The sequence below is a fragment of the Antechinus flavipes genome, chromosome 2 (assembly GCF_016432865.1).
Source record: "Antechinus flavipes isolate AdamAnt ecotype Samford, QLD, Australia chromosome 2, AdamAnt_v2, whole genome shotgun sequence".
Classification (NCBI taxonomy): domain Eukaryota; kingdom Metazoa; phylum Chordata; class Mammalia; order Dasyuromorphia; family Dasyuridae; genus Antechinus; species Antechinus flavipes.
The window spans coordinates 48763985-48781267 of record NC_067399.1 but is presented as its reverse complement, the minus strand read 5'-3'; the positions used below and the strand labels follow the sequence as shown (position 1 = coordinate 48781267).

Sequence of the window (17283 nt, the reverse complement as noted above, 5' to 3'; positions counted from 1 at the left end):
GTCCCAGTTTTCCCCTCCAACATTCAGTATTATCTTTTCCTGTCATCCTACCCAATCTGATAGGTGTGTAGGAGGCACAGACTATTGCAATAATCTAGTTGTGAAATCATATGGTTTATGTGAGATTGGTGACAGACCTCTCAGAAGAGAGGTGTGAGGAAGATAAAATTGACAGGACTTGGCAAAAGATTGAACATGGTGAACATCAGGAGAGTTAAATTGAGATTGACACCTAGATTTCAAATGATGTTGGTACTCTCAACTATAATAGGAAGTTTGGAAGAAGGGAGGGTTTGGGGGGAAAGATAATTAGTTCAGTTTTGGACATGTTGAATTCAAGATGTTTATGAAGCATCTGGTTCCAGATATCCAACTGAAAGTTGGAGGTTTGAGCTTGGAGTTCAGGTGAGAGATTAGTGCTGAATAAATAGATCTGAAAATCATTTGCATAGAGATGATAATTGAATCCATGGGAGCCCATTAGATCACCCAGGGAAATAGGTAAAAGGAGAAGAGAAGAGGGCCCAGGAGAGAGTTTTAAGGAACAGCCATGGTTAACAAATGTGACCTGGATAAAGATCTCTGAAAGGGGACTGAGGAAAGATGGTTGGATAGGTAAGAGGAAAACCAGGAGAGAGGAGTGTGTGTAAAACCAAGAGACTTTCAAGGAGAAGGTGGTGATCAAGAGTGACAAAGGCTATAGAGAAATCTAGAAGAATGAGGACTGAGAAAGGAGGAATCAGGGGCCGATGGATGGAGCAATGGATAAAGCACCAGTCTTGGAGTCAGGAGAGCCTGAGTTCAAATCGGGCGCCTCAGACAAATATAGCTCTGTGACTCTAGGCAAGTCACTTAAGCCTGGTTGATGAGATAGACAGAGACAGAGAAGTGGAAGAAGGGAGGGAGAAAGAAAGGAAGGGAAAGGGAGGAAGAGAGGAAGGGGGAGAGAGGAAGAGAGTAAGGGAGAGATAGAGAAGGAGAAGGGGAGGGAGAGGGGACAGAGAGAGAGGGGAAAGGGAGAGGAGGGAAGAGAGAGAGAGGGAGAGGGAGGAGGGAAGGAAGAAAGACAAGTTGATAAAAGAAAAGAGAGGAGGGAGGTAGAGAAGGGAAGGGGGAAGACAGAGAAGTGAACAGAGTGAGGGAGAGAGAGAACTGAACAAAGGAAGGGAGAGAGAGAAGAAAAGGAATATTAGAATTTGTTAATTAACATCTTAGTAACTTCTCTTCTACAGATGGGGAAGACTTGGGTGTTTTTAGGCAGTAAGATGCAGCCAGAAGATAGAGGAATGAAAATGAATAGAAAAGGCAATCTGTTGAGGGAAATGGGATTAAATAGCATCTCCTGTATCTGTAGAAGGTTTTGTTTTCATAAGAAGGGCTGCCTGTCTCTTCACTTAAGACAAGAGTGAGGGAAGAGATAGTGGCAGAAGGCACTTGAGTGATAGGAGATAGGAAGAAGAGAAAAGAAGGAATTCACAGCAAATGGTCTCCAAATTTTTGGTGACATATGAGGAAAGAAAGGTTCTCAGTTGAGAAAGTGGGGGTAGGAGGAACCATGAGAGGAGTGAGGAAGGATAAAAAGGTATAGAGGAGCCATTTGTGGTAAGATGGTGAGTCAATAAAGGAAGCACAAAAGGAATATCTTGCTCCTTTTGGTAACAGCCCTGTTGGAATTGCGTAACACAAATTTGGACTCAGCATAATTTTATAAATTTTTTTTTTGCTTTATTCAGTAGCAGTGAGTGGGAAAAAGACAGAAGATGCTATGAGTAAACAAGGCTGGGGCTTGGGAGACTTAGTAGGTCATAGGATGAGGAAAGGAACTTGAATAGAAGACAATGTCAAGTTCACCAAGTGGTCTAGATGAGAAGGAAGGATGAGAAATCAGATTGATGACCTGGGAAAGAAGGACAGGGGGATTAGAAGTCTTAATGAAGATGAAAAACAAGGGTTAGGATTGTTAAACCAAAGGAAACAAGACTTACATGGCTGAGGGAAATGGGAAAGTTCTTATACTTATTTTGACAGATAAATAAACTGCAACTCAAGTGATGTGACTTACTTCCAAGTTAGTGTTGGAACTGGAACCCAAATTTGCACCTTAACTTCAAGTCTAGAGCTGTGTATGAACTCCAAGGAAACTGTCCCAAAAAACTTGTCATTAGATCTAAGGGAAAAGAACAGAGGCAAGTTTGTCCTTGGATTTTTTTTTCTTCTATACGTATTTTCACAATTATTTTGCACAATAAAATTCAGATCAAAAGAGGAAAAAAAATGAGAAAGAAAAAACAAGCAAGCAAACAATTAAAAACATGAAAAAACTATGTTGTGATCCACAATTAGTCCCCACAGTCCTCTGGGTGCAAATGGCTCTCTCTATCACAAGGTCATTGGAACTGGCCTGAATGACCTCATTGTTGAAAAGAGCTATCACAGCTGATCATCACCTAATCTTGTTGTTGCTGTGTACAGATGGTCTCTTGGTTCTCCTCACTTCACTTAGCATGTAAGTCTCTCCAGGTCTCTTATAAATCAGATTGCTGGTCATTTCTTATAGAATAATAATATTCCATTACATTCATATACCACAACTTAGTCATTCCCCAACCGATGGGCATCCACTCGGTTTCCACTTCCTTGCCACTACAAAAAGGGCTGCCACAAACACTTGTGCCCATAAAGAGACAAGGACCTACATGTGCAAAAATGTTTGTAGCAGGTCTTGGATCTTAAAATAGTAATTCTCTTTGAACTGTCTGCTTCCTGCCTAACTACCAGGGCCTGCTGGGGCAGGCAGATCCCTCCCCAGATTAAACTTAGCTCAGGTCCAGTTTTCCCCTCCCCGAGGCTATGTGTCACACAGCTGATACTCTCTACCACAGGGATATCGTCATGGAGGCGAAACTGGTTTCTAGGTGATCAGCTCTTTCCAGAGGCTCATTTCAACCTTTTCACCAAAAGATCTCATTCTGTTGCACACGTGAGCCTCTGGTGTTTTCTGAATGATGTCTAGGGCTCATTGGAAGCACCACAGGCAAACGCCTGTGTATTTCTTGTCCAGCCTTCTCTCCCTTCCCCAGATAGAGACATGCTTCTTGGTTCTGCCTTTTCTTCCATGGGAGATGATGGACTCAGTGAGCCAGGACAGGATTCCTCTGTGGTCTGGCTGCAGGTGACGCCTCCTAACTCCAGAGTCTTTGCTCACAAGGGAAAAGCAGGGTAAACCTTCTCTGTGGATGGGAGCAAAGGGATGGAAGGTTCAGATCTGGAGGCAGAAAATGTGGGTTTAAATCTGGGTGAGTGGGCTACTCACTTCTGTTTTGTGCCTCAGTTCTCTCTAGGGGGACTAAGCTGGATGGACTCGGGAAGGTCCAGCCTGCTTCTAAATCTATAACACCTTTGTTGTTTTATTTACAAAGGGATCTCTGAGATTCCATCTTGTTATAAATGCTATGAATATAATAAATGTGAGAATTGTTACGCCCTAACTTCTGAATGGGTTTTGAAGGAATTACAAAATGCACAGCTTACAGAATCATTACACAAATATTGGATCGGATACTTTTTTTCTCCTTTTAAACACCAAACAAAAAAGAATTTAACTTTTATAAACTTTTATTGCATTTTTGTAGCATTGTGTGATTGTATCCTTTGCTTTTGAAAAGAAAATTAAACAAAAGGAATTAAAAAGTGCATTTTCCTATTTTTCCTATCAAAATAAAAAAGAATACCTAGCTTCCAATGATAATAATAATAATAGCTAGTATTTATATCACCTCTTAAGGTTTGATAAGTACTTGATACATTTTAACTCATTTGATCCTCAAAACAACCCCATGAAACTGGCACTTTCTTTGCCTCCATTTTATGAAGGAAAAACTCAGGCATAGAAATTAAATTACCTGTCCATTGTCACACACGAATAATTGACTTAGAATTCTATTTCAGACTTAGTTTTTCCTGACACATCTCACCCAGAGGCTATGCAGTGCAGTGGATAGAGTGCCAGAATTAATGTCAGGATGACCTGAATTAAAACCTGGCCTCAGATACTAAATTTCTCTGTGACCATTTAAACTCTGTTAAACCCAGTGAAATGAAACATTTCATCAGTAAGAAGAAGATAATAGTAGCACCCATCTCCCAGGGTTGTTTTAAGGATCAAATGAAATATTAATTGTAAAGTTCTTGGCACAGTGCTGGGCACACAGTAGGTGCTTTATAAATGGTAGCTGTTCTAATTATTAATGTTATTGAGTGCCATTCCCTGTGAAGTTAGTTTCCACTTATTCTGTACTTTCTTTACATATTCTGATTTGTGTACATTGTTTCCCTCATTTTCTTAGGGGCAGGTGCCATTTTTGCATTTTCTTTGCTTGGAATCTTGATGGGACCTTTGCATTTTTCTGACTTTTGTGAAGTTTTCTAGGGTCGGCTAGTCCAAACCTGTGTTTCAGAGTTCCTGGTCTTAATAACTATGCAAAGAGTAAACTGGGATATGTTGTTATTTGTTGTTCAGGGGTCACATTTAGAAGGATTGCATCTGGTACACACACACACACACACACCCCTTCTATCATGATCCTTTCATGCAACATTCTGCTTTCCTTTCCCTCAAGGAAGGGACAGATAAAGACAGACAGAGATACAGAAAGGGAAGAAGGGGAGGAAGAGGAGGAAGAAAAGAAGAAAGAAGAGGAGGAGGAAGAGAAGGAGGAGGAGGAGGAGATAAAAAAAGGAAGAGAAAGAAAGAAGGAAAGAGAGCAGGAAGGAGAGAGAGAAGAAAAGAGAAGGAAGGAGAGAGAGAAAGAGGGAAGGAAGGAAAGAGAGAGGGGAGGGGACAGAGAAAAAAAGGAAGGAAGAGCTGGGAAAAGTATGGGTATGAAAGAGAGAAGCTTTCTAAAAATGATACCTTAACAAAGCACAGTTTGCTATACCCCAGTTAAGTCTCTCATTTATGGGGATGAGTTGAATAGCTCTTATCTTATCAAGTGTTTTCCCAGAAGGACCTCCAGCCCTGGGAACACCCCCTTCTCCCTTTCTTTCTTTCTTTTTTTTTTTTTTTTTAATAACATTTTATTGATAGAACCCATGCCAGGGTAATTTTTTTTACAGCATTATTCCTTGCATTCACTTCTGTCCCGATTTTTCCCCTCCCTCCCTCCACCCTTTCCCCCAGATGGCAAGCAGTCCTTTACATGTTAAATAGGTTACAGTATATCCTAGATACAATATATGTGTGCAGAACCGAGCAGTTTTCTTGTTGCACAGGGAGAATTGGATTCAGAAGGTAGAAATAACCCGGGAAGAAAAACAAAAATGCAAGCAGTTTATATTCATTTCCCAGTGTTCTTTCTTTGGGTGTAGCTGCTTCTGTCCATCCTTGATCAATTGAGACTGAATTAGCTCTCTTTATCGAAGAAAACCACTTCCATCAGAATACATCCTCAAACAGTATCATTGTTGAGGTATATAATGATCTCCTAGTTCTGCTCATTTCACTCAGCATCAGTTCATGTAAGTCTCGCCAGTCCTCTCTGTATTCATCCTGCTGGTCATTCCTTACAGAACAGTAATATTCCATAACGTTCATATACTACAATTTACTCAACCATTCTCCAATTGATGGACATCCTTTCATTTTCCAGCTTCTAGCCACTACAAACAGGGCTGCTACAAACATTTTGGCACATACAGGTCCCTTTCCCTTCTTTAGTATCTCTATGTCTCCCTTTCTTTTTTTTTCTATTTGTTTTTAAATTTTCTTTTTTGGCTCTGAACCTAAATCATATATGAACATTGTGGTACATAAAGAACTAAAAAGAGGGTTGTATATGAAACCATGAACTCTCATCATGTTGGGTTTGGTGGATCAGGGGTAGGTTTTTTCCCTTTAGCATGCCAGAGGCATGTCTGTCTGGATTTGGGGGATTTCCTTTGGAATCGCCCTTTTTCTGATGTTCTTCTTTTCCTTCTTTTCTCAGTGGCCTTGATCAAGTGTCCTGGACAGGTGCCAGAGCTGATTAGCACAGATGACCATTTCACCTTGAGGAGTGATGGGATGATCCTGGTGAAACAGCCAATGTCCCTGCAGGACAGAAGGACTTTCTCCATCTATACCAGAGGCTCAAGTGGCCGGGAAGCCTCTGTCACCGTGACAGTAATGAGAAGGCAGGACCCCTCTGAAGAGGTAACAGGAGCACACAGCAAGACTATTTAGTTGTAACATGGGGGTGTATCTGGGCTCTGATTGGCTCTTAGCAGGATGGGAAATGGGAAGAGCAGCAAGGCAGAATAGGAGCCTTATCTGGCTCAGAAAGGTCTGAATTCAAATCTAGCCTCAGGCACTTACTTGCTATATGATCCTGGGGGAATTCACTTACCTGCTTTCTGCCTCAGTTTCCTCGTCTGTAAAATGGGGATAATCATTGCACTTACTTTTGCAGTATGGTTGTGAGTGAGGATCAAATAAGATAATATCTGCAAAGTATTTAACAATTATAGAATTTTGCAAACCTTAAATTATAGAAATGTTAATAATGCTTAATATGATTAAGCAGGTATCAGGACAAAGTGAATAAGCAGGAATGAGTAACTTTCCATTTTTTCTCCAGATTTTTTAGTGTTAGACAGAAAGTTGAAATCAGAATTTTCTGTATCTCTGGGGAGTTATTTGGCCCAGGGGCCCAGAATCCCCCACCGTATACCAGATCTCGCTTTACAAAGTTGGCCACAGATCTAATCTACCTCCACTTTGGCATTTTGGACTAACGGGCTCCCTGTTTCCTGGGTCCAAATGCCCTCAAAGCATTTTACAGCTTCTGAGCTCACTCTCTCTCATAGTACTACCACCACTGCTAACTAGCTAGAATATTTATAGAATGCCTACTGTGTGTCAGGAACTATGTTAAGCACTTTACAATTATTATCTTATTGATCATCCTAATAACCCTGCAAGGTGAGAGTTATAACCTCCCACCATTTTGTAGGTGGAGAAACTGAGGTAAACCAGAGGTTAAATGATTAAAAAGGGTTATTATGCAAATAACTGTAGATCTTCTAAGTTCTAGATCAGAACTGGGCATTAGGTCAGAACTGCCTTTAGGACAGAGAATGTCAGAAATGGGAGAGATCTTAGAGCACAAAATGACAGAACTAAATGTCAGAATTGGGAGGAACCTTAGAACATGGAATGTCAGGTCTGGGAGGAACCCTAGGACATGAAATGGCAGAGCTGGGAGGGACTGTAGAACATGGAATATCAGAGCTGGGAGGGATCTTATAACACAGATATCCTGCTTATAAAATAAGGAGGATAAAAATTCTTGGAGAGGTAAGTATTTGGGGGAGGAGTGGGAAAGTGGTGTGTGTGTGTGTGTGTGTGTGTGTGTGTGTGTGTGTGTGTGTGTGTATAACAGCTATTTTCATGTCTATAATAAAGAATCTTTGCCTCTTTTCTTAGGAAAGTCAGGTACTGAAGTCTTCCCCCTCCAAACGCACTCTCCGGAGACGAAAGAGGGAATGGGTCGTACCACCGATTTCTGTTTCTGAAAATGGGAAGGGTCCTTTTCCCCAGAAGCTGAATCAGGTATGGCTCTACCTGCTTTGTCAATGCTTGAGGCACTGGGATCTCATCCTAATTCCCCCTTGATTTTAACCTCCTTTGTTAAGTCTCTTTTTGGAGAGTTTTTTTGTACCTCGCAGTATGGCAAGATTATGAGGATTTGATACAGCAACATCTGCTACAGCATCATTCTTGGATTTTTATGTCTCAGTGTTATGTACAGGTGATTTGGGGGCAGAAATTGGGTCTGGTTGTAATAAGATTTACTGATTGAGTTCTCCAGGATGTTCTGAAGTCTATATTTGTAGTAAGTATGGAAGTTTAACTGTCGCTCCATAAAAGATGGAGAGTTTCTGATGGATCATTTAAGGCACCATCTTACATCTTGTTAAATATTTGGCAGGTGCTGAATTTTCAACCATCTGTAGTAAAGGGCCACAATGCTTCATTGAATATTTGATTTTCAATACTAAGTCAGGGCTTCATAAGAATAATCCTTCTGTCGTTTTTTGGTGGCAATGATTGGATCCTGAATAGCCATTTTTGACTTGACTTCCCGTGGATCTCACTCATGATCTCATTCTTGGGTCTGGTCATCTATAGGTTGTATCTAGAAATATACCACTTTGGGTTACAAGAGATACGTCTGATGGTGTTTGTTTGTTTTCAGCCCTGATAGTGGCTGAGAAAAGCGACGTTTCTTTGTTCCAAAAAGTGTTAATAGAGTGTTAATCATGTGTTCCAAGAAAGTCTATTCATCTCTCATCTTTCTCTTTTTTACTAAAGAGGTATGCGGCTTTCTACAGCTGCCTGAGAGTAGTCTCATTCTCTGTTTCATTGATATTAAACAAATTATTGTTATTATTATGTTATAGTTGCCAGTCTCCTTTCATAAAGGGAATTTTTTTATGAGAAGTTCCATATATCAATTAAGTGGGAGTTCTATTGAATAATAATAATGACAATAATTGATGAAGTTATTACTATTATTAAAGCAGTCATGGCTAATGTTTAGAGGGCTAGGCTTACATGAAAAGGACCTTTCTAGCCATGTGCCTCAAGGCCAGTTATTTCACTTGTGCATAACTTAGTAACTTTCTAAGATTTACCTTCTAAAAGGACTTCTGGGAAGATGGTGGAGTATTTGGACCTAGAGGAGCCCAGTTCTCCCACAAACATTTCAGAGAAAAACTTTAAAACAGCTAAAATAAAAATTAGGAGAATCAACTGTAGAATTCTCCACTCAACCCACGTTTATGTGGAAGGCTAACTAGAAACCCTGCAAAAGCCTAAAGTAAAAAAAAAAAAAAAGCAGGAGAGGAGGAAGGACTTTTGTGTCCCCTGAAGAGCCCAACAATGAATGCAAAGACCCCAGGAAGAGCTTAAGTGGAAAAAGCCCTGGAATCCAGTGGTGGAATCTGACTTGGGAAGCATAGCCCTAGCAGCAAAAGGGAGACCCTTGATGGAGGCCAGCATAGAGTAAAACCTAAAATTCCGTGGCAAGAGCTCAGTGAGAGCAGCCCCAGAAGCTGGTAGGGGTTAGTAGGGAGAGAAAGGCAGAGAAGGGCTTTAGGCAGAGGTCAGTGAAGAAGCAGACCTAAGCCCCTCAATAAGGATGTGCAAATGGCCTGAGAGACCTGCTACAAGGACTTGTAGCATCAGGAGACAAAGCCCTCGATGGCAGGGCCACTGGAATCCTGAACTAAGGAAGAATAAAGGCCATGAGCATCATTCAGGCAGCTCTGGCCTAGTCTAATATCAAGCAGCCTGGGTCCAAACCGCAACAGGAAGCAAGGCCAAAAAATCCTTTAGAAAGTGGGACATCAACCTCAAGACCAAGGAAGATTTACATTATTCAGGCATACAGGAATGGAGCTTGGTTCATGCTGAGACCAGTGAGGTGAGCAAACCAGAGGAAAAACCAAGCATGATGAAGAAATACTTCTCCTGAGAGAGACCAAAGGTGAAAGCTTAAAGGGACCATCCTGTAGCAAGTACAAGTTTTTTTTTTTTTTTTAATAAGAGCTTTTTATTTTGAAAATATATGCAAAGATCGTTTTCAACATTCACCCTTGCAAAACCCTGTGTTCCAAATTTTTTCCCTCTTCCTTAAACAGCAAGTAATCCAATATAGCTTAAACATGTGCAATTCTTCTAAACATATTTCCACATATATCATGCTGCACAGGAAAAATCAGATCAAAAAAGGAAAAAATGAGAATGAAAAGAACAAGGAAGCAAACCACAACAAAGATGAAAATACTATATTGTGATCCATATTCAGTCCCCAGAGTCCTCTCTCTGGGTGCAGATGACTCTCTCAATCACAAGCGTATTGGAATTGGCTGAATTATTTCACTGTTGAAAAGAGCCATCAGAGTCATCACATAATCTTGTTGTTTTTGTGTAAAATGTTCTCTTGGTTCTGTTCACTTCACATGTAAGTCTCTCCAGGTCTTTCTGAAGTCATCCTGATCATCAGTTCTTATAAACAATAATCTATAACATTCATATACCATAACTTATTCAGCCATTCTCCAACTGATGGTCACCCAATGTCCAGTTTCTTGCTGCTATAAAAAGGGCTGCTACAAACACTTTTGCATAACTGGGTCCTTTTTTCTTTTTTTATGATCTCTTATACAAATAGAGTTTCAGAGAAAAAAAAAATGCCCAGCCACCAGGATTACAAGAGTACCTGGAAGAAATGAAACAAGATACACAATGGATTAACAAGGAAAGAATGACAAAAAAGAATTGATACCATAGATCAGATGGTGGGAAACCTTATTCACCTGGGTGCCTTGAAAATTAGAGTGAATCAAATAGAAAACAATTCAATGAAAAAAAGAAATATTTTTCCACTTAATAGTATCTTTTTAAAAAATTTAATTAAAAGGTAGGCAAGGGATAGAAAAAATGTAAGAAAGATATCAAAAGCAATTAACTTAGAAAATGGATCAAAGAAAGATAATGTAAGAATAATTGGATTATCTGAAAATCATGACCAAAAAAAAAAGGTTTGTTTCTATACCATATTTCAAGAAGTCATAAATGAAAATTTCCTGGAATTCTTGAAATGAATGGGCAAAGATCAGTGATGCACTGTTGTCACAACTTGAACAAGCTTCTTTCCTTTAGATTTTCAAGACACTGGAGGGAAAGGACATAGAGTTCTGTTTCCTCTGGGTCAACTTGTGCAGCCCACAGTTTGGGCAGCTGGGGATGGAGTGTGAGTCAGGGATTATAATTTACTGTTGTTAAATTCATTGAGTTTTCATGTTATTTTCATTCTGAGTGTTCTACATTTCTGAAATTGAGATTTCTGAAATTGCTTTGTCTCTTGTACATAGTTCCTATTTTGGAGAGGTTGTGACGATTGGAAAAAATGTCTGATTCATTACCTTGTTGATCATAAGACATGGAAGTGTCCTCTGGGCATAGTTTTGTTTTATTTCAATGGTTTCAAAAAAAATAGAAATGAGAGGGTTCATGGACTATATTGGAGGAAATTGGAAGAAAAAAAAATCATTACCACATTACAGAGTTGAATGAGATGAAGAATATTTAAACATGGAAGAAACGATGGAAAGAATGGTAATCCCATCAATTTCACTTCCATCAAACTAGGAAAATGGAACACAATTATATATATACATATATTATACATACATATGTATTATATACATATAATACTCAAAGAGATTTCAGTATTGAAACACATTACATTCAAAAAGATAATTAGTGTTAGGAACAAAGAAGGCTGATAGAGGGGTGAATTAAAGGAATAGTCATAAATAAAACTCAAATGCTGGAAATAAGAATGTGAAGGGACGTGTTAAGAGGAAAGAAAGAAAGAGTAAGGTCTTAGGGTAAGGAGCAGAATAAGGGAAAGAGAAGAAATACAACCGAAAAAGGAAACATTTCATATTTAACATCTACTGGTCATCCTGCCATCTAGGGGAAGGGGTGGGAAGAAGGAGGGGAAAAATTGGAACAAAAGGTTTGGCAATTGTCAATGCTGTAAAATTACCCATACATATAACTTGTAAATAAAAAGCTATTAAAAAAAAAGAAAAGGAAAAGAAAACATAGATCACAGTTCAGGCAAACTCCCTCTTTTTACCACTTTATCTGTAAAGAAGAGGATGGGGAGCAAAAAGAAGAGAAAGTCCAAGAGGATAGGATGGGATTGATTAGGTATACCACATATAGAAATAATGAACTTAGAAGCCTAAGATCCTTAGTAACTGAGGTACAAACTTACTGTTTCACAAAAACTGGAAAAATATCTGGCAGAACTTAAAGACAAACATTTCACACTACTTATCAAAATAAACTCCAAATAGATATAAGATTTAGATGTAAAAAGAGATACCATAATTAGAAGAACAAGGAAGGAGTTACCTTTCAAATCTTTGAATGGGGAAGAATTCATGACCCAACAAAGGTTGAGGAAGATAAAATGGATGATTTTGATTATATAAAAATTTAGAAGGTTTTACTTAAATAAAACTCATGCAGTAAATATTGGAAGGGAAACTGGTAAGTGGGGAAAATCTTTGAGCAAATTTCTCCAATAAAAGTCTCATAGCCAAGATATATAAGAAACTGATTTAAATTTATAAGAGTAAGAACTATTCCCCAACAGCTAGATGGTCAAAGAATATGAACAGGCCATTTTCAAAAAGAAATCCAACTTATAAACAAGGTTCCAAACCACTAATACTCAGAGAAATACAAATTAATTCAACTCTAAAGTTTCTTCTCACATCCATCAGGCTGGCAGAAATGACCAAAAAAGAAAAAAAGAAAATGTTGGAGGGAACTAAGAAAACAGGCACGCAGGTAGAGATATAAATTGATCCAACAATTCTGGAAAGCCCCACAAAATCATAAAGCTATATTTGGTCTTTCCAAGAGGATGTTTTTGGAAACTCGACAACTCAGACTTCCTTAGAATCATATTTATTCAGAACTATGACTAAAAAGATAGTGGGAACACAAAACCTTTGACTCAGCTACATTACCGTGAGATCTATACCCTAAAAAGTTCAAAATGCTTATGGCCACTCTTTTAGTAGTAGCAATTAACTGGAAACCAAGAGGGTGTCCATCAATTGGAAAATAGTTAATTGTTGGAAAATAATAGCATGTTATGCTATCTGAATGTAATGGAATATTATTGCATTATTAAGAAATGATGAAAGGGATGACATCAGAGAATCATGGTAAGACTTGTATCTAGTGATATAGGGAAGGAAGTAGAACTCAGGGAAAGATTTATACATTGGCAACATTTTAGAGGAAAAAAACTGAAAGATTTTAGAACTCTGATCAGTGTAGTGATAAATTATGAAAGCTGACGAGGAAGCATGCTACCCACCAGAGATGTTGGACTTTAGATGCAGAAACAGACATACATTTTTGGACGTGGGCAATGGAGTAAATTGTTTTCCTGGATTATACATATTGGTTATGAAGGTTTTCTTTAATTATTGTTCAAATGGAAAGGCAAAAGGAGGAAGAGATAACAAATCCTAATGATAATGGTAGCTAATGTTTACATTGTATCTGCTATGTGCCTGCCAGATGCAAAGATTATTTTTGAAAGAAAATAGTCCCAGACCCCTAGGAGTTTACATTCTAAGTTTGGGGGACAGGAGGGTAAGAGTGGAAAATTGCATATATGTAACTTAAAGAAATTTTGGAGGGGAGAGGGAAGTACCTTAATTGAAAACCAAACAAAACATAAATTATGATCTCCTTTAGTGGAGGGAATTCCCACACAAGGAATTTCCTTTCCTGATAAAAGTCATCTGGCCTTCCAGTCTTTGGATATTATTATTGTATGTAGTTAAGTGATGCAGTCAGTAAGTGGGAGAACTGGCTTTAGAGTCCAAGATATTTATAATGCTAATTCAGTGACCCCTCCCCAAAACCATCATTTTCCAGCTACATGATTTCTGGTGCTCAGGTTACAGTCCCTGGGGTCTGGAGCTATTTCTGTTTAGTTTCTATCCTGGCTCTGACACTTATTAGGTATGTGACTGCCATTAAGTTGTTGATGCTTTTTTCAGCCTCAGTTTCTTCATCTTTAAAATGAGTATAATAATACTCTTTTGGTAAACTTTCAGTGCCATGTCAGTGGGAGTTGTGACTCTCCTAATCGCCCCCTTTCAACTTCTCTTTTGCTTCCAGCTCAAATCCAACAAGGACAAAGCCACTAAGATCTTCTACAGCATCACGGGACCAGGGGCCGATAGCCCCCCTGAAGGGGTCTTCACCATTGAGAAGGAGACAGGATGGTTGCTGGTGAACCAGCCACTGGACCGGGAGAAAATTGCTAAGTATGAGGTAGATTACGGGGATGACCTCAAAAAATGCTCCCCCTAGAGGAATAGAAATGAAGAGCATCCTGAAGGGGGAATGCTTGGAATGGGTATTCTGGGCCAAGAGCTGATTTCCAGTCACATTTCCCTGTCATCTGGTGCTCTGGTTCATCTCTTAACCCCATGCCTTTGCTTCTGTTGTTCCCACCACCACCACCACCATGCGTGCAATCCCTTCCTTCTTCATATCTGCCTCTCAGAATCTCTAGATTCTTCGAATTTCACTTCATGGGCCATCTATGAGACACTTCAATTATTAGTCATTTTCCTGTTCCCTGCCAGAAATCACTTTTTGAATTTTTCATGTATTGTACACCTCCCACCCCCTGAAAAATATAAAATCCTTGAGAGCAAATTTTTTTCCTTGCATCTGTGAAATAGAGCAAATGAACAATACTTGTTGGAATGAACTTACTATAATTTCAATTTTAGGATTAAAGCAGCACCTCTTTAATTTTTTGGTGTCAGAACAGATCTCTTTTAGAGTCTTAAAAAATTATGGAGAACCCTCATACACACACACACACAAAGAGCTTTTTTTGTGAATTATACTTGTGGCTATTGACTATATTAGAAATGTAAAGTCTAGTAGTATTATAAAAATAGTTATGACTTATTTGACACACTCCCTCTGAAAGGGTCTCAGCAACTCCTATTCCTGGACCACATTTTGAAGACTCCCTAGGTTTGAGAATGGGAGAGCTGGAAGGGCCCTTAGTGACCTCCTACTCCAGCACCTTTATTATCCAGAAAAGGAAGTAATATTAAATCTTTCCCCTCAGCTATTTGGACATGCAGTGTCTGAGAATGGCGCCTCTGTGGAAGAACCCATGAACATCTCCATTGTGGTGATTGACCAGAATGACAACAAGCCTCAGTTCACCCAGGAGGTCTTTAGGGGGAGCGTTACGGAAGGAGCCATGCCTGGTAAGGGGGAGGAAGAGGAAAAACCAGAGGCATCCCCTTGGTTAATGCTGTTGATTGAAATAATATTCCCTTCCTGGAAATAGGAAACTGGGACTAGCTGGAAGGATCCAGGGGATGGAAAGTTGTCCGTAGTAGTCAGTTCTCTCTCTTGATCTTTCTTCCTCTCTCCAGTTCAGTAATTTACTAGTCCAGGAAATGAAGTCTCCCAAGCAAGGTAGCATCAGAGCCTGCTTCTTTTTCTCCCCCAGGTACCTCTGTGATGCAGGTATCGGCCACAGATGCGGATGATCCCAACACCCACAATGGAGCAATTGCTTACTTCATACTGGACCAGAAACCCAAGGAACCTCATGACCACATGTTTACCATCCATCGAGAGACTGGGACCATTAGTGTGATTGCCAGTGGCTTGGACAGAGAGGTCAGTCCGTCATGGTGGTTCTTTGCCCCTTAAACTCAAAAATCTTTTTTCTGGAGAAACTCAGTCTAACGACCTAGAAGTGCATTGACTTCTTTGCAGGAGAATGAGGGCATTTATGCCATTACCTTGTGTTTCCCAAATTCCTCAAGGCTCTCAGTTGAGAGGATCTAAGTTTTCTGGGGGAAAATGGGGGTTGCTTAACATAGCCTCCTGCTGGCCTAATTAGTCGCTTGCTAAATGAGCCCTCCAAAACTCTTCATCTTTGGGAGAGGAAGCTGTGAAATGAATGCATATGTTATTTTCCCCTTAGGCATTCTAATCCCTACCCCAGTCACATTGAATCATTACCATATCACACCTCAATTCATAAGTTTGTCCCAAATGAATGACTAGATGCAAATATCTCTTCCACATTATGATGGAGTGTAAATATATCACTTGAGTTCAGTAGGCATAAGTAATTAAATGGGAATTTGGGGGGAGTTTTGCAGAAGCCACAAACAATAAAGAAAGGCCAGAAGATAAAACAGAAAAAGTTTAGCAACTCAGACACGCATAAAATATATGTATGACATTACATAATGGCAACGCGCTCTCTCAAAGAAAGAAAAAATTCAGCTTCTTCTCTAGTAAGAAGAGCCAAAATTCCAATAGATCTGTGATAGAAAGTGCCATCCACATCCAGAGAGAGTACAATAGACACTGAATATAGACCAAAGGCATAGTATTTTCACATTTTTGTTGTTGTTATTTGTTTTTTCCCTTTTTACTTAATTTTTCTTGCACAACGTGATAAATATAGAAATAAGTTTGGAAGAATTGCATGTTACTTGCTGTCTTAGGGAGAGGGGAGAAAATATTGGAACACAAAGACTTGCAAAGTGAATGTTGAAAACTATCTGTACATATATTCAAAAAAAAAAAAGAGCCAAAAAAGTTTTATGCAGATTTTCCATATCACAAGGTGTCATATCTCTAATCACCCAGCTCCCTCCAATATGGAAGGGGTATTTGTAATTACTCTGAGAATTCGATTGCCCCTCTATTTCCCAATTGTAGTTTAGTTTTAGACCAGAAACCAGTGATCAGTCTGTCTTTGGGCTGATTGGGGTGAACTGTTTCTGTAACTAGGTCAATTCTTGTTCAGAGGGGAGGCGAAACTAACAGAACAGCCTTCTTGGTGGGCTATGAAGCTTGAAGGAATCCGATTGGGGAAAGGAGGGTGGTGGGCAAGAGTGGTAAGGTTATATCCCTGTTCTGACTTTAGCCCAGTCCAGGAGGACATAAGGAGAGAAATGAGAAGGTAGGCTCCTGGTGGGACTTGTATTTTTTCCTACGCTCAATCAAATCCCAGTTCCCTAGAGGGATGTCGGGGTGCCACCAGATAAGCCATGGTAGTACCAGCTAGGGCTGAGAGGAAGCCTACCTTAGTAGAAAGAGCATGGGATTTGGGGATCAGGATCTGAGTTTGAATCCTGCAATCACTTAGGCCCTCAAGCAAATCAAGTCATCAAGTCTTTATTAAGTGCCTCCCATGTTCTGGGCACCATGCTTAGTGCTAGAGATACAAAGAAAGGCAAGAGGCAATTCTTATCTTCAAAGAGCCCCCAGTCTAACATGGGAGATGATGTGCAAACATCTTTGTACACACATGTTGGAGACAAAATAATTGGAGATATATTCAACAAAGGGAAGACACTAATGATAAGATGGTGGGATTTTAGCTGAGCTTGAAGGAAGTTGGGGACTAGTGAGGCAGATTCGAGATAGTTGGGAGACTAGCAAATATGGGGCACAGACAGAGAAAATGGTCGTAGTAGTCAGCAGATGAAGCATCTTATTTAAAGAACTGCGAATGTCACTGAGTGGCAGAGTACATGGGCAGCAATAAAAATTAGGGCAAGTTACTTCCTCTGTGGGCCTCAGTTTCCAAATGTGAAAAATGGGGGGGCGGGGGGTGAATGGGTTTGGTGTCCTGT

At 39.7% G+C, this 17283-nt stretch overlaps 1 protein-coding gene across 1 annotated transcript in view; it reads left to right on the top strand.

Moving 5' to 3' along the window:
• Positions 1-17283, top strand: part of CDH3 (cadherin 3) — a 49041-nt gene that overhangs the window by 21202 nt on the left and 10556 nt on the right. Inside the window, exons 3-7 of the mRNA XM_051974729.1 lie at positions 5985-6190; positions 7463-7588; positions 13766-13921; positions 14739-14883; positions 15132-15304. Of these exons, the coding sequence (XP_051830689.1) occupies positions 5985-6190; positions 7463-7588; positions 13766-13921; positions 14739-14883; positions 15132-15304 (806 nt within the window). The remainder of the gene's footprint in view (positions 1-5984; positions 6191-7462; positions 7589-13765; positions 13922-14738; positions 14884-15131; positions 15305-17283) is intronic.